General features: G+C 39.6%; 1 protein-coding gene across 1 annotated transcript; it reads left to right on the forward strand.

The window, feature by feature from the left end:
- The first annotated feature begins 8,649 nt into the window (after positions 1–8,649).
- Positions 8,650–14,291, forward strand: LOC146499265 (general transcription factor II-I repeat domain-containing protein 2-like). The gene is made up of 2 exons (XM_085138295.1): positions 8,650–9,435; positions 14,187–14,291. Exons 1-2 carry the CDS (start codon positions 8,650–8,652, stop codon positions 14,289–14,291), a joined length of 891 nt encoding a protein of 296 aa, XP_084994421.1.

Here is a 14,291-nt window from a genome sequence, read left to right on the forward strand (position 1 = left end):
TTAACGATAATAACCCTGAAAACCATAAATTTCACAGCGGAGCCTCAACTCTCGTGGCCCGGTACCAAACAACTCACAGACCGCTGCTGTACAGAACCTGTGATGTCCAGACGGTGTTCCTCTGGTGTTCTGCTGTGAAAACTTTTGGGTTTAGGGATTAACATAGTTGCCACGGTTTCCTTTCTTCTCTTATTTGTTGTGTGTGATCAGGACAATTCTGGAAAAGATGGGCCTGCAGGGGAAAGTCACCCCCTTGTAGGCCAGAAGACATGAGATAACTCAAAATACAAAGTACGTATGTGTGTTATCAAGAAGATAATTCTTAAGAACACAAGTTAATAAATAATAAAAAATAATAAAATTTGAAGAGTTTCAGTCAGGTTTCAGAGTTCATCACAGCACAGAAACAGCTTTAGTGAAGGTTACAAATGATCTTCTTATGGCCTCTGACAGTGGACTCATCTCTGTGCTTGTCCTTCTTGACCTTAGTGCAGCATTCGATACTGTTGACCATAATATCCTATTAGAGCGATTAGAACATGCTGTAGGTATTACAGGTATTGCACTGCAGTGGTTTGTATCATATCTATCTAATAGACTCCAATTTGTGCATGTAAATGGAGAGTCCTCTTCACACACTGAGGTTAATTATGGAGTTCCACAGGGTTCAGTGCTAGGACCAATTCTGTTTACATTATACATGCTTCCCCTAGGCAGCATCATTAGAAGACATAGCATACATTTTCACTGCTATGCAGATGACACCCAGCTCTATCTGTCCATGAAGCCAGAGAACACACACCAATTAGTTAAACTGCAGGAATGTCTTAAAGACATAAAGACTTGGATGGCCACTAACTTTCTGCTTCTTAATTCAGATAAAACTGAGGTCATTGTACTCGGCGCTGAAAAGCTTAGAAATATGGTATCTAACCAGATTCTTACTCTGGATGGCATTACCTTGGCCTCCAGTAACACTGTGAGGAACCTTGGAGTCATTTTTGACCAGGATATGTCCTTCAACGCACATATTAAACAAATATGTAAGACTGCGTTCTTCCATTTGCGCAACATCTCTAAAATTAGAAATATCCTGTCTCAGAGTGACGCTGAAAAACTAGTTCATGCATTTATTACTTCCAGGCTGGACTACTGCAATTCATTATTATCAGGATGTCCAAAAAACTCACTGAAAAGCCTTCAGTTAATCCAAAATGCTGCAGCAAGAGTACTGACAGGGACTAGAAAGAGAGAGCATATTTCTCCTGTTTTGGCTTCCCTTCATTGGCTTCCTGTTAAATCCAGAATTGAATTCAAAAGCCTGCTCCTCACATACAAGGTCTTAAATAATCAGGCCCCATCTTATCTTAATGACCTTGTAGTACCATATCACCCTATTAGAGCACTTCGCTCTCGCTCTGCAGGCCTACTTGTTGTTCCTAGAGTATTTAAAAGTAGAATGGGAGGGAGAGCCTTCAGTTTTCAGGCCCCTCTTCTGTGGAACCAGCTTCCAGTTTGGATTCGGGAGACAGACACTATCTCTACTTTTAAGATTAGGCTTAAAACTTTCCTTTTTGCTAAAGCATATAGTTAGGGCTGGACCAGGTGACCCTGAATCCTCCCTTAGTTATGCTGCAATAGATGTAGGCTGCCGGGGGATTCCCATGATGCATTGAGTTTTTCCTTTCCAGTCACCTTTCTCACTCACTATGTGTTAACAGACCTCTCTGTATTGAATCGTATCTGTTATTAATCTCTGTCTCTCTTCCACAGCATGTCTTTTATCCTGTCTTCCTTCTCTCACCCCAACCGGTCGCAGCAGATGGCCGCCCCTCCCTGAGCCTGGTTCTGCCGGAGGTTTCTTCCTGTTAAAAGGGAGTTTTTCCTTCCCACTGTCGCCAAAGTGCTTGCTCATAGGGGGTCATTTGATTGTTGGGCTTTTCTCTGTATCTATGAAGCGCCTTGAGGCGACATTTGTTGTGATTTGGCGCTATATAAATAAAATTGAATTGAATTGAATTGAATTAAATGTGCAATTACTACGAGTTGTTGTGGTGTTTTTATTTGCCTGCTATCATTTTTGATTTCCTCTGCCTTTAGGATTGCAAGTATCCAGGCTCAGGAGAGGGAGTCAGTGGGAAGCCCACTGCTGCTACTTGGCCCTGGTTTGCCCTCATGGATGAGGTGATAGGACAGATGCCTTCCATTAAGCCTCCTACACCCCAGGGCCAAGCACAGCAGTGGGTGACCAAAACTGCAGTGATGACGAAGCGGCTCAGCCACCTTCGACAGGGAGAAAAAGGAAAAGAGACAGGAATGATGAGCTGCTAGACCTCATCAGAGAGGACATGAGGCAGCAAAGAGGGGCTGAGGAGAGGGGAGCAGGGAGAGGATGGACAGACTGTTTTCACTTCTAGAAACATTAGTTCCCAAATGAGTTATGTATTGAGACATTATATGCGTTGCATTAGTTTAAAGGTTTTATGTTATTAATAAATTGATTCAAACAAACAGTAATTGTCACTGAACTCAATTTGATTTACAGGCATTTTTAACATGTATGAACATAATGCTAACTTTGAACAATATTACATGGATATTTATTTGATAGCAATAAATAAATAACAATAACAATTAAACATGAATATTTCAAATACACAGTATGTAAAGATGGAAAAACAATATTTTCAGTTGTTCACACAGGATTAACCTGAGTGACCTGTTCCTGGACCGTTTCTTGAACAACTGTAATAGATTGCAGGAAGTCTCTGGCAGTGTTGCTGAAGATCAGACATGGATGGGGTGCTGCAACTGAGACCTGTGTGTGGAGAATCACACAGGGTGATCTGCAAAGAGAGCTTTGGGATGCTTCCTCCCACTGTCCACTGCATCGTCCATCCACAGGGTTTGGAGGGCTGGCTCACTCGTGGCTGCCACACCACTAAGATGTTTTCAGAAATATGCAAGCAGGAGATGGTGGATGCTATATTATTAGTATAATACTTGTAACTCTGTAGCAGACAACAGTTTGATAAAGTGCTATGTAAAAAAACAAACAAACAAAAGATTAGATTCTATACATTTCAAAGATATTTAGTTTATAGATTTTATATGATACAGTACATGTGTGTTATGCCAAAAAAATGATCGTCTGCCAAAAACTGATTTCTGGTTTTTACCCTAAACTGATTGCTCGTATGTAACCTGCTATAAATAACTTGTTGTTCTATAATACGTGAAACGTGTCAAATGTATCCCTCATTAATGATATCAAGTCACTCTGAGCCACCAGCAACATTCCTGTAACAAGGTAGAAGCTGCAATCAGTTTTTGGCAGTGACTTTTATATTAGTGATGGGTCGGTCATGAACGAAATGGCTCTTAGAGCCGGGTCTTTGACGTGAACGATGCGAGCCGGCTCCTTATCGCGAGCCGTTTTTTTTTTTTTTTTTTTTCTTTCTCTCACCTTCTCTCTCGCACTTTTTTTCCGCTTCACTCAGCATGCGAGGGGAGGGGAGGTAGTTACACTCAGTAGCACAGGAACAGAGCAGGAGGGAGAGACAGAGAAAGAGAGCCAGGGACAACAGCATCACATTAGAAAGGTATAGTAATCATCCACAACTATTTTCAGTTGTGGATGATAAAGGATTCAGAAAGTTTATTTATGCAGGTCCATATGACAGAGAATATGCATGTTCTTTTTGTTTTCATATTTTAATTTATATTTAATTGTGTTGTGGTTTGCAGTGCTTTGTGTTGTTACACTTTAAATATGTTTACAGTTTTTTCTGTATGCTTAAACCCTAACTGTGATTCTTATAGCACAATTTCAAAAACTATTAATACTTATACCAAAATCACTCACCGAGTTTGCAAAACTAAAAGCACAAACACTGCTTTGCACTCAGTTTGCCATTTTGTAACACACATTTTGCAAACCTGTAGCTACAATCCACTGCACAGCACTCTTTTTTGCAGAACTGTAAACACAACTCACTGCTTTACACTCAATTTCCAAATGATCAACACACTCCTAACAAAACTATACACATTTATGGCTATTATTTACACTATTTTTCCAACTGCCTAGCACACTGTCACATGTGAAAACTGTTTTAGATAATTAGTTCACTTTCCAATCAGCCTAAGCACTATAAATAAGCTACAGGTAAGCTGTCCATGTGGAGTACAATGGAGGGAGCAGGAAGAGTGAGAAGAGTGAGAATTAGAGGAGGCCGAAGAAGAGGACGTGGAGGTGAAGCAGTAGGACAAAGAAGACGACAAGGACAAGGACATTACAGTTTTTTCTGATGGCTTTAACCCTAACTGTGATTCTTATAGCACAATTCCTAAAACTATTACAGTTTTTTCTGAATGCTTAAACCCTAACTGTGATTCTTATAGCACAATTCCTAAAACTATTAACACTTATAGCAAAACCACTCACTGAGTTTGCAAAACTAAAAGCACAAACACTGCTTTGCACTCAGTTTGCAATTTTGTAACACACACTTTGCAAAACTGTAGGCACAACTCACTGCTTACACTCAATTACCAAATTTCCAACACACTCCTAGCAAAATTATACACATGTATGGCTATCATTAACACTATTTTGCCAACTGTCTGGCACACTTTCAGATGTGAAAACTGTTTTAGATAATTAGTCCACTTTGCAATCAGCCTAAGCACTATAAACAGGCCACAGGTAAGCTGTCTATGTGGAGTACAATGGAAGGAGCAGTAAGAGTGAGAAGAGTGAGAATCAGAGGAGGGAGAGGACGTGGAGGTGAAGAAGTTGGAGGAAGAGGACGTGGAGGTGAAGAAGCAAGAGGGTTAGAGGAAGTTAGAGGAAGAGGACAAAGAGGAGCAAGAAGAGGACGAGGAGGGGAAAGAGGAAGGGTAAGAAGAGTAAGGAACAGAATAACTGATGACATCAGAGCTACAGTAGTGGACCATGTCATCAACCATGGGATGACCCTGAGGGAAGCTGGCCAACGGGTTCAGCCTAAACTGAGCCGCTACACTGTGGCAAGCATCATTAGGACATTTCGAAATGAGAATCGGTAAGTACTTTGTAGCACTGCCATACTCTAATGAGAAACACAACAGTACCATACATGCAAAAATACTGAAATTGTTACTTTACAGAATTGCTAGACGTCCAGATGTTGGGGGCAGAGGCAGAATGTTCAATTGACATCTGTACACAGAGAAAGCAAAAGCCAGATGTGTTTTGTATTCATACCATCAGTGTGCAGTTGGCGCATTGTGTGCTTAGTAGATGATGGCTTGTGTGTACTGTTTGATACGAAAACACCATTTTTACGAAGGTGTGAAGAGTTAATCTAGCTGTGTTCGCTTTTGCAAGAGAACTACAATGTTTTGATAATTGGGTGACAGGTTTTCTTATTTGTGTGTAGAGTTTTGCAAAAATAGCCAATAGTTACAAAAAATGTGCTTAAGCAATCAGAAAAAACTGTAATGACCTTGGGGGAAGCTGGCCAACGGGTTCAACCTAACTTGAGCCGCTACCCTGTAGCAGGCATCATAAGGACATTTCGAAATGAGAATCGGTTAGTACAGTCACTTTGCAATAAGATTTGTAGCACTGCCGCGAACTGATGACAAACACAACAATACCATAGATGTAAAAATACTGAAATTGTTACTTTACAGAATTGCTAGACGACCAAATGCTGGGGGCAGAGGAAGAATGTTCACTGCAGACCAAGAAACCCATACAGTCAATATGGTGATTGCAAATAATTCCATTAGACTACGCGAAATTCAGCAGCACATAATTGAGGATGACACCACCTTCCAAAACATACAAAATGTGAGCATTTCTGTATTAGGTCGTGTACTTGCCCGCAACAGAATCCGAATGAAACAAATCTACAGAGTACCTTTTGAAAGAAACAGTGAACGTGTAAACAGCTGCGATATGACTATGTGCAGGTAAGCTATAGTATCATTGATACTGAATTTGGAATTGCATACTGTAGTGCTGTGCATGTGCCTGCTGTGCTGAATTTGTTTTGTCTTGTCTAGAGAGTGATGGAGCTAGAGGCAGATGCCATGGGTCATGAGCAGATTTTTGTGGATGAGGCTGGTTTCCACCTCACAAAGACAAGGAGACGTGGCAGGAACATTATTGGACACCGTGCCATAATCAATGTCCCAGGACAACGTGGTGGTAACATAACTATGTGTGCAGATATAAGTCAAAATGGCAACTGGTTTACAGATCACCCACTCTTCACTGTACTCAACCTCCCCCCATACTCTCCATTCTTGAACCCAACTGAAGAGTTCTTCTCTGCCTGGCACTGGAAGGTCTATGACCGTCATCCCTATCAACGCATAGCCCTTTTACAGGCAATGGAGGAGGCATGTGGGGATATTGACCAGGCATCATGTCAGGCCTGGATACGCCATTCCAGGAGATATTTTCCCCGGTGCCTTGGACTCGAGGACATTGCATGTAAAAATTTTGTGGCCGGACCCAGAGAGACGACACGATGTAGACTGATTTCTTTTTTTTCCTCAGTGAAATTACTGTTTTGTTTGGACTTGGGAATAAACACTTGTGTTTGTTTTGATGTGTGTAAATAAACACCAGTACTTGAAGTTTGGATCCCTCCATGTTTACAGACCTATGACAAAAGTATGAGCTCAAACTGACTTAGCCTACCTTGTGCACTGAGAAAGCAAAAGCCAGATGTGTTTTTTATTCATACTATCAGTGTGTAGTTGGTGCATTGTGTGCTTATTAATATGATGGCTTGTGTTAACTGTTGGATACAAAAATACCATTTTTACAAAGGTGTGGAGAGTTAAGCAAGGGTTATTTGCTTTTACAAGAAAACTACAATGTTTTGCTGATTGGGTGAAGAGTTTTCGTATTTGTGTGTAGAGTTTTGCAAAAATAGCCAATAGTTACAAAAAACGTGCTTAAGCCATCAGAAAAAACTGTAAAAGGAAAAAGCTGAAAATTTAAATAGTTAAAAGTTGAACTGTGAATAGTTGGTTTTTGTATTATATGATTTATTTATTACATTTTATGTGGAGTGAAAAAATAAAAGTATATTTACGGTGGCCCCTAGAGATAAAGCACGTACAAACTTCAAAACACATACGAACTCTGAAGCAGGTACAAACTCCAAAACACGTAAAAACTCAGAAGCACGTAAAAACTCAGTGAAATTACTATTTTGTTTTGAATTGGAAATAAGCACTTGTGTTTGTTTTGATGTGTGTGAATAAACACCAGTACTTGAAGTTTGGATCCCTCCATGTTTACAGACCTATGACAAAAGTATGACTTGAAACTGACATAGCCTATCTTGTGCACAGAGAACGCAAAAGCCAGATGTGTTTTTTATTCATACCATCAGTGTGTAGTTGGTGCATTGTGTGCTTATTAATGTGATGGCTTGTGTTAACTGTTTGATACAAAAATACAATTTTTACGAAGGTTTGGAGAGTTAAGCAAGGTTTATTAGCTTTTGCAGGAAAACTACAATGTTTTGCTGATTTGGTGAGGGGTTTTCTGATTTGTGTGTAGATTTTTGCAAAAATAGCCAATAGTTACAAAAAATATGCTTAAGCCATCAGAAAAAACGGTAAAAACTCCTGAGATTCATAAGAACACTGCAAAGCATGAAATCTGAACTGCTTCTGTAGCTGATTTTGGGCGTGGGAACATTGTATACTTTCATGTTGTCTCCAACATCACAGTAGATAAAGTCAAAACATTTTGTCTTCCTGTAATCAGCTCGCCACCCCTCATTTCTCCTATGAATTTCTGGCATGAGTCCAAATGGCAGTTTAGCTCTAATATGCTGATCTCTCTTTTTGTTTCCTTTGGTTTTTCCTTTCATGTTTTTTAATGACTCAAGATCAGAAGAAACAAACTCAGACTGGAGAATTTAATTTCACACCACACACAACCCACATGCTCATCTGCTGCAGGATTATACACCATTACTGCCACCTTGAGGCTCATCAACTCTCTGAGATAACCCAGGATGGCATTAGCATTATCTGACCAATCCCAATTATGGAAAAGTGCACTAGCAGCAGAGCAGCTGATTTTACAAAGAAAGATAAAAATGCACTTCAGGAGGTTAGACACATGGAAGCAAAACAGCTGCTGGTTGGTATGGTTGGTATTTCCCTCTGTTGTAGTCAAAAATTGTAGTTTCAACACTGTTTGTCTGTCTAGTACAGGGGTGTTAACCCCCCGCCAGGGGGTTTAGTCTGCCCGGGGTTAAATTTGCATTATTAAAAAAAAAGAATAAACTTAATTTTCTTTAAAATCTACAGTTCCTATGTTGTTTGCTAGGGGGCGTTGTGGTTTAGTTAGTTCAATCGCTTTACCCGCTTTTTCTCTTGGAACGGGCACCCTCATCAGCGAAATGTCTTTGTCAAAAAAGAGAAAAGTGGACACAGAGTGTCGGATTTTTCAAGAAAAATGGACTTCTTCCTATATGTTCATGGAGGTGAATGAGAAACCCGTGTGCCTAGTGTGCATGCGGCAAGTTTCGGTGCTTAAGGAGTACAATATTCGGTGCCACTATGAAACTCAACGTGGTGAAAAATACAACAGCTTGCACGGAGAACTGAGAAAACAAGGTAAATGAAATGTTGGTTGGTCTGAGGAAACAGCAATCTGTTTTCACCCAGAGCAGAGAGGTCAGTGATGCTGCGGTGAAAGCCAGCTACGTAATTGCTAGCCAAGTAGCATTAGCATCAAAGCCGTACTCTGAGGGGGAGTTCGTCAAAAACTGCATGCTGAAGGCTGCTGAAATTGGGTGTCCTGAGAAGCGACAAGCTTTTGCCAATATTAGCTTGACGAGAAATACCGTGGCAGACAGGATTTCGGAACAATCGGTAGATTTGGACCGCCAACTGAAACACAATGTGGAGTCATTTCTGGCATTTTCTGTTGCAATTGATGAGAGTACTGATATTACAGACGTCGCTCAACTGGCCATATTCATTCGTGGAGTTGATGATGCTTTGACTGTCACAGAGGAGTTTCTCGAGTTGGTGCCTATTACGGACACCACAACAGCTGAGGACATTTTCCGCTCCGTAGTTGGAGCACTGGACAGGGTCGGGGCGGACTGGTCCCGCGCCGTAAGCCTGGCCACTGATGGTGCGTCGTCAATGATCGGGAAAAAAGCAGGTGTTGTGACCAAGTTCAGAGAGAAAGTACAAGCCGCAAATAGAGGGGGTGATTTTTGGACATTTCATTGCATTTTGCATCAGGAGGCATTATGCTGCAAGTCCTTAAAAATGGATCACGTCATGGAGGTGGTTGTCCGAACTGTTAATTTTATCCGAGCCAGAGGTCTCAATCATCGTCAGTTTGACAGCCTTCTCAGTGACTGTAACATTACCCATGGTCTGCCATACCACACTGAGGTAAGATGGTTAAGCAGAGGTGCTGTGCTGAAGCGCTTCTTTGATCTACGTGGGGAAATCTGACAATTTATGGAGAAAAAAGGAAAACCTGTTAAGGAATTACAGTGCCCACTTTGGCTGCAGGACCTTGCATTTATGGTTGATATTACAGAGCACTTGAATAATCTGAACAGAATGTTGCAGGGACGCAAAAAAGTAACACATAACATAATAACACATTATTATGACAGCATACATGCATTCAAGTTAAAGCTCACGTTATGGGAGACGCAGATAGCAAGCAGAGACCCTGCTCATTTTCCCTGTCTCCGAGATGTGTGCGCAGCAAGTGTTAATCCTGACGTGAAACAGTACAAAGACAAGATTTCAGGGTTGCTGAGGGATTTGAGAAACGATTTCAGGTCTTTAGCGAACTCCAGACAGAATTTGCAGTTTTTCGCTCACCATTCACAGTCAGAGCTTCTGATGTGCCTGTTGACATGCAACGTGATGTAGAATTGAAGGACAAATTTGCCTCTGTGGGCTTGGACACATTTTACAAGTATCTCCTACCACGCTATCCTAAATTGACAGCACTGGCTGCAAAAATGTTGTCCATGTTTGGGACTACCTACCTTTGTGAGCAAGTTTTCTCACTCATGACCATTAATAAAACAAAGCTACGCTCAAAGCTCACACATAAGCACTTAAATGAGATTCTGAAACTGGCTGCTACTCAGGAGATGATGCCTGATATTGATGCACTTGTGCAGGCTAAAAGATGCCAAGTTTCAGGGGCAAATACTGAGCAAGACTAAATTCTATGGAATTCTGCTTTGAACGTTGCACTATAAAATAAACAAATGTGAATATTTGCTCTAGTAATTGCTGTGAAAGTCGGTGGTAGTCAGAAACAGATTTACAAGAGAAGACTATTGTTAAGTAAAATATTATGTCTTATGCATGCCACATATGTTATCTATGTGAGTTTTTTTGTTTACATTTTATGCATTAACAAGGAAGGGGCCAAATTTACTTCATCAAATGTCTGTTTAAAACAGCTACCACTTAAGATTTCAAGTGTGTGGCCTCAATTTATGTGTTCAGAATTGCTTCCTAGATGTGGAAAATGGATTTTAAATTCATTCATTTCTAAATTTAGATGTGTTTGATGTATTTTAACATGCAGGGCAGTGTTTTTAAGTTCCACAAAACTGTTTGTTGACTAAATGTTTTAAAACATTGTGTAATCACTGTGATCAGATTTTTATGTATAATGCACTTAAATAAATGTTAAACTGAGTAAAAGTGTAAAAGGACAATTAATTTAATGTAAAGATTTTTATAATTTATTTTTTCTTTGCACTAATACAAAGAAAAAAAGTGGACTTACTGTTAGTTCTATGTAATTTTGGAATGAGTTTACTGGTCTGGCCCCCTTGAGATCAGATTAAGCTGTATGCGGCCCCCAGACCAAAATGAGTTTGACACCCCTGGTCTAGTACAACAAGTCACACTGGAGTGAAAATATGACAACAAGCTTGTAGAAACTAAAGAAAAATCAGTGGTTGTCTGAAGATTGTACTGATATTTTTTTGTATCAGTTACTGATAAAAAAAACTCAGCATGCAGAACATAGGAGTGGAACATAAAAGGAGGCTTTAATTCTGATAAGACAAAATAACAGAGTCCAAAGGTAATCAAGTCATCAAAAATGTGCACATTCTTACAAAAACCTAAGAGAAGCTAAATCTCTCAGGTTAAAGGCTCAAAAATCTCTAAGAAGAAAAACAGAAATCCCCCAAATTCTCTTAGATTCTCAACAGCACTGGGGGAAAAACAAAAAAAAGATTTTTCCAGAAATCATAATTTTAAGCTAAGAGGGTTTTTTTGTTTGTTTGTTTAGAAAACCAGCTTTTCCTTTTTAAATGTGTCCAGGAAACTATTAACTCATGGGAGAACATGCAAAATCATTCTAGGAACTAATTCAAAGGGTGCTTCTAGAAAGAAAATTATCAATTAACATGGAAACTCCAGTAAAACTTCAAGCTCTGTTAGAATTACAAGTTTCAACAAAAAACAATTTTTTTAAATTTATTGTTCTGACTTGGGATGGCATGTCCCAGTGATACCTGAATGGCTCGCCCTTGATAAGAACCAAAACTAATTCTGTTTTTTCACCCTTTTCCAACTTTAATGGAGGGCGCTACCTTTGGAGTAATGTCCTTCCCAGTTCCAACCTTCTGTCATGGCCTTGGTCTTTAACCCAGTTTTTGAGTTTCTCATGGGCTTGTGATTATTTTTATTTTTTTTACTCGATTTAAGAGATTTTCATACTAGTTTTTTGTATGATTTAATCTTCAGTTTTGCATTTTTTTGTGTATCTGAGTTTGTTATTTCTAGCTCCTGGTTCATAAAATCTTTGTTGTGATCTCCCTCTTGCCTGTGCCATGTTGATTTGATTAATAACTAATATGATGAATAAATCTGCCTTGTTTAAACATGGGTCATGATGTCATCTCTCTTTGCATGTGGCTTCTTCATGTTTCTAAACATAATATATTAAAAATATATATATTCTATATAATAATGTACAACACAATCTTATAATAGGTTGAGAGTATGTCTGTGCTGTCAGGCCCTGCGTATGTGCTTTAGTAATTAACCAGTGGACAGGTACATTTATACATAAAATATTACAACATATGTGTATAGTGTATTTTTTATGTATGTTTTTGATCTGGGGGTAGAACTGCTTGTGGGGTTTTTATTTAGAAATAAGCAGAATGTGCCATCTCCTTCGCTGGCTCCATGTGTCACGGTCCTGGGTCGGATCGACCCAGCATTTTGAGTTCCTTATGTTTTGGTTTATTTTTGTATGATGGATTGTTCTTTATGTTTCTCTGGTGCTTTTTTGATTTTTATTATGAATCGGTGTTTCAGTTATTCTGGTATGTTTCTGCATTATGGTTAAGGTTCGGGTTGCATTTGGTTATTATTGCCGGTTTAGTTCAGCGTCTTGTCTGTCTCACTCTGTCGAGTCTGTGTCCTAGTAAAGTGTGTCTTGTTTTCTGTTTTACTCTGAAGGTTCATGTTCCTGTCTTATGTCAGTGTTTCTAGCTTTGTTCCCCCCGTCTTAGGTCTTATTCCTCCCAGCTGTGTTCCCCTTCTGTCTCTATTTCCTTGATGACTTCCTCAGTGTATTTAAGCCCAGTGTTTCTTCGTGTCAGTGTCGCGTCGTACCCTCATGTTATCTGTGTGTTCCGTCTGCCTGCCTGCTTAGTAGTGATGGCCAAATGAAGCTTTCTGAAGCATTGAAGCTTGTATTGAAAAACGGTTCATTACTCGAAGCTTTTCAACAGAGTCCTCTCTGGTGACATCTGGTGGCCAAAAATATGAAGAGCAGCTTGAATCCACAAAATAAAACCAACTGCTTCATTATGACTGCTCACTCTACAGAGTGGAATTCTGTCTGATATTGGACTGCTGTTGTGTTGCTTTGGACGTGTATTTTTGGGGGGTTAAAAAAAATGTGGTTTATTTGTTTAATAAATAATCTTGACCAGTAAACTCTCTTTGTTCAAACATGCACCATTGTGTGGTCTTTCTTTGCTTGTGACTTTTTGATGTTGGTAAATACAATAATTGAAAAATACCACATTACATATAATATACATATTATAATGTACAACACATTAAGGAGTATGCTTCTGCTGTGAGGTCCTGCCTCCATGCACTTGTGCAAGTGCTAGACGGATATATTTATAAATAATATTATATTAGGGAAATTTTCCCAGACATATTTTTGACCGGGGGGTAGAATTGATTGTGAAATGGAAAGGGAAAATGCTTATGAACTTGCAAATTAAAAACATGATGCATTTAAGGTAACCCTTCTTCATTTTCATTTAAGAAGAGAATTTGTTCTAGTGTGCAATGGCGAACCTGTTTCTTTTGGTGGAGATCATTTCTCCTGCCTTAAGGAAAATTCCTTCACATGGCACAGAAGAGGCTGGAGTGCAGAGAAACTGGTAGAAATGCAGTTTGTGGGGCCCAGTCTACCTGGGCCCCACAAACTATCAGCTAAAGAGAATAAATAGATTAAATTGCTGCACATTTGGCAGACTAACATTTTCAGATTAATTAAACAATAAAATATATATTTAAAACATTACATGTAAAGAGTCAAGTGGAAGTCAAAGGTTTTCTAAAGTTATTTAATGATATTTATATTATGAAAGCCGATTTTTTTTGACATTTTAAGTTTTTTCCCATTATTAGATAAAATAAACACGCACAAAACAAAAGCAAACAGCCAGAACACAAAGCTGTAAAACCCACCCAACTGACCAAAATCAACTCAAAATACTCCCACACAACAGAACCTCCTCTATTCCTCGCTAGCTCCAAATCTCTCAGTGGAATGATCAGTGGTTCGCTATCTGTCACCATCAAAACACCACAAATCCCGCGAATGATTCACTTCCTTATAAACCATTGAATCAGACACCGAAGCAGTTAGGCTCTAAATTAAGCTTCGGACGTCACTGATCACGTGACTCTGGCCAAACGAATCAAGCTTCGACACAGTGCTTCTGAAGCAGTGTGTTGATCTTTTTTGACACACGCACTGAAGCGTCAGCTTCAAGCGGGCCATCACTAATTTTCACCATTCTTTGTCAACAACCTTTTTTTTTCCTGACAATAAGTAAATTGCTCGGGTTCCCCTGTATCCTTTGCTCTCTCCCTGTGTTTGTTTGTGTGTCTCCAAGGTCCTAGGCGGGACTCATCGCAGGTCCCCGCCCTTGATTGAGCACACCTGCACCAAAGCTCCACTTGTTTCTGATTCCCATGTTGACGAGGTCATTCCTCAGTAG

This window comes from Neolamprologus multifasciatus, chromosome 17 (genome assembly GCF_963576455.1).
Source record: "Neolamprologus multifasciatus chromosome 17, fNeoMul1.2, whole genome shotgun sequence".
Taxonomy (NCBI): Eukaryota; Metazoa; Chordata; class Actinopteri; order Cichliformes; family Cichlidae; genus Neolamprologus; species Neolamprologus multifasciatus.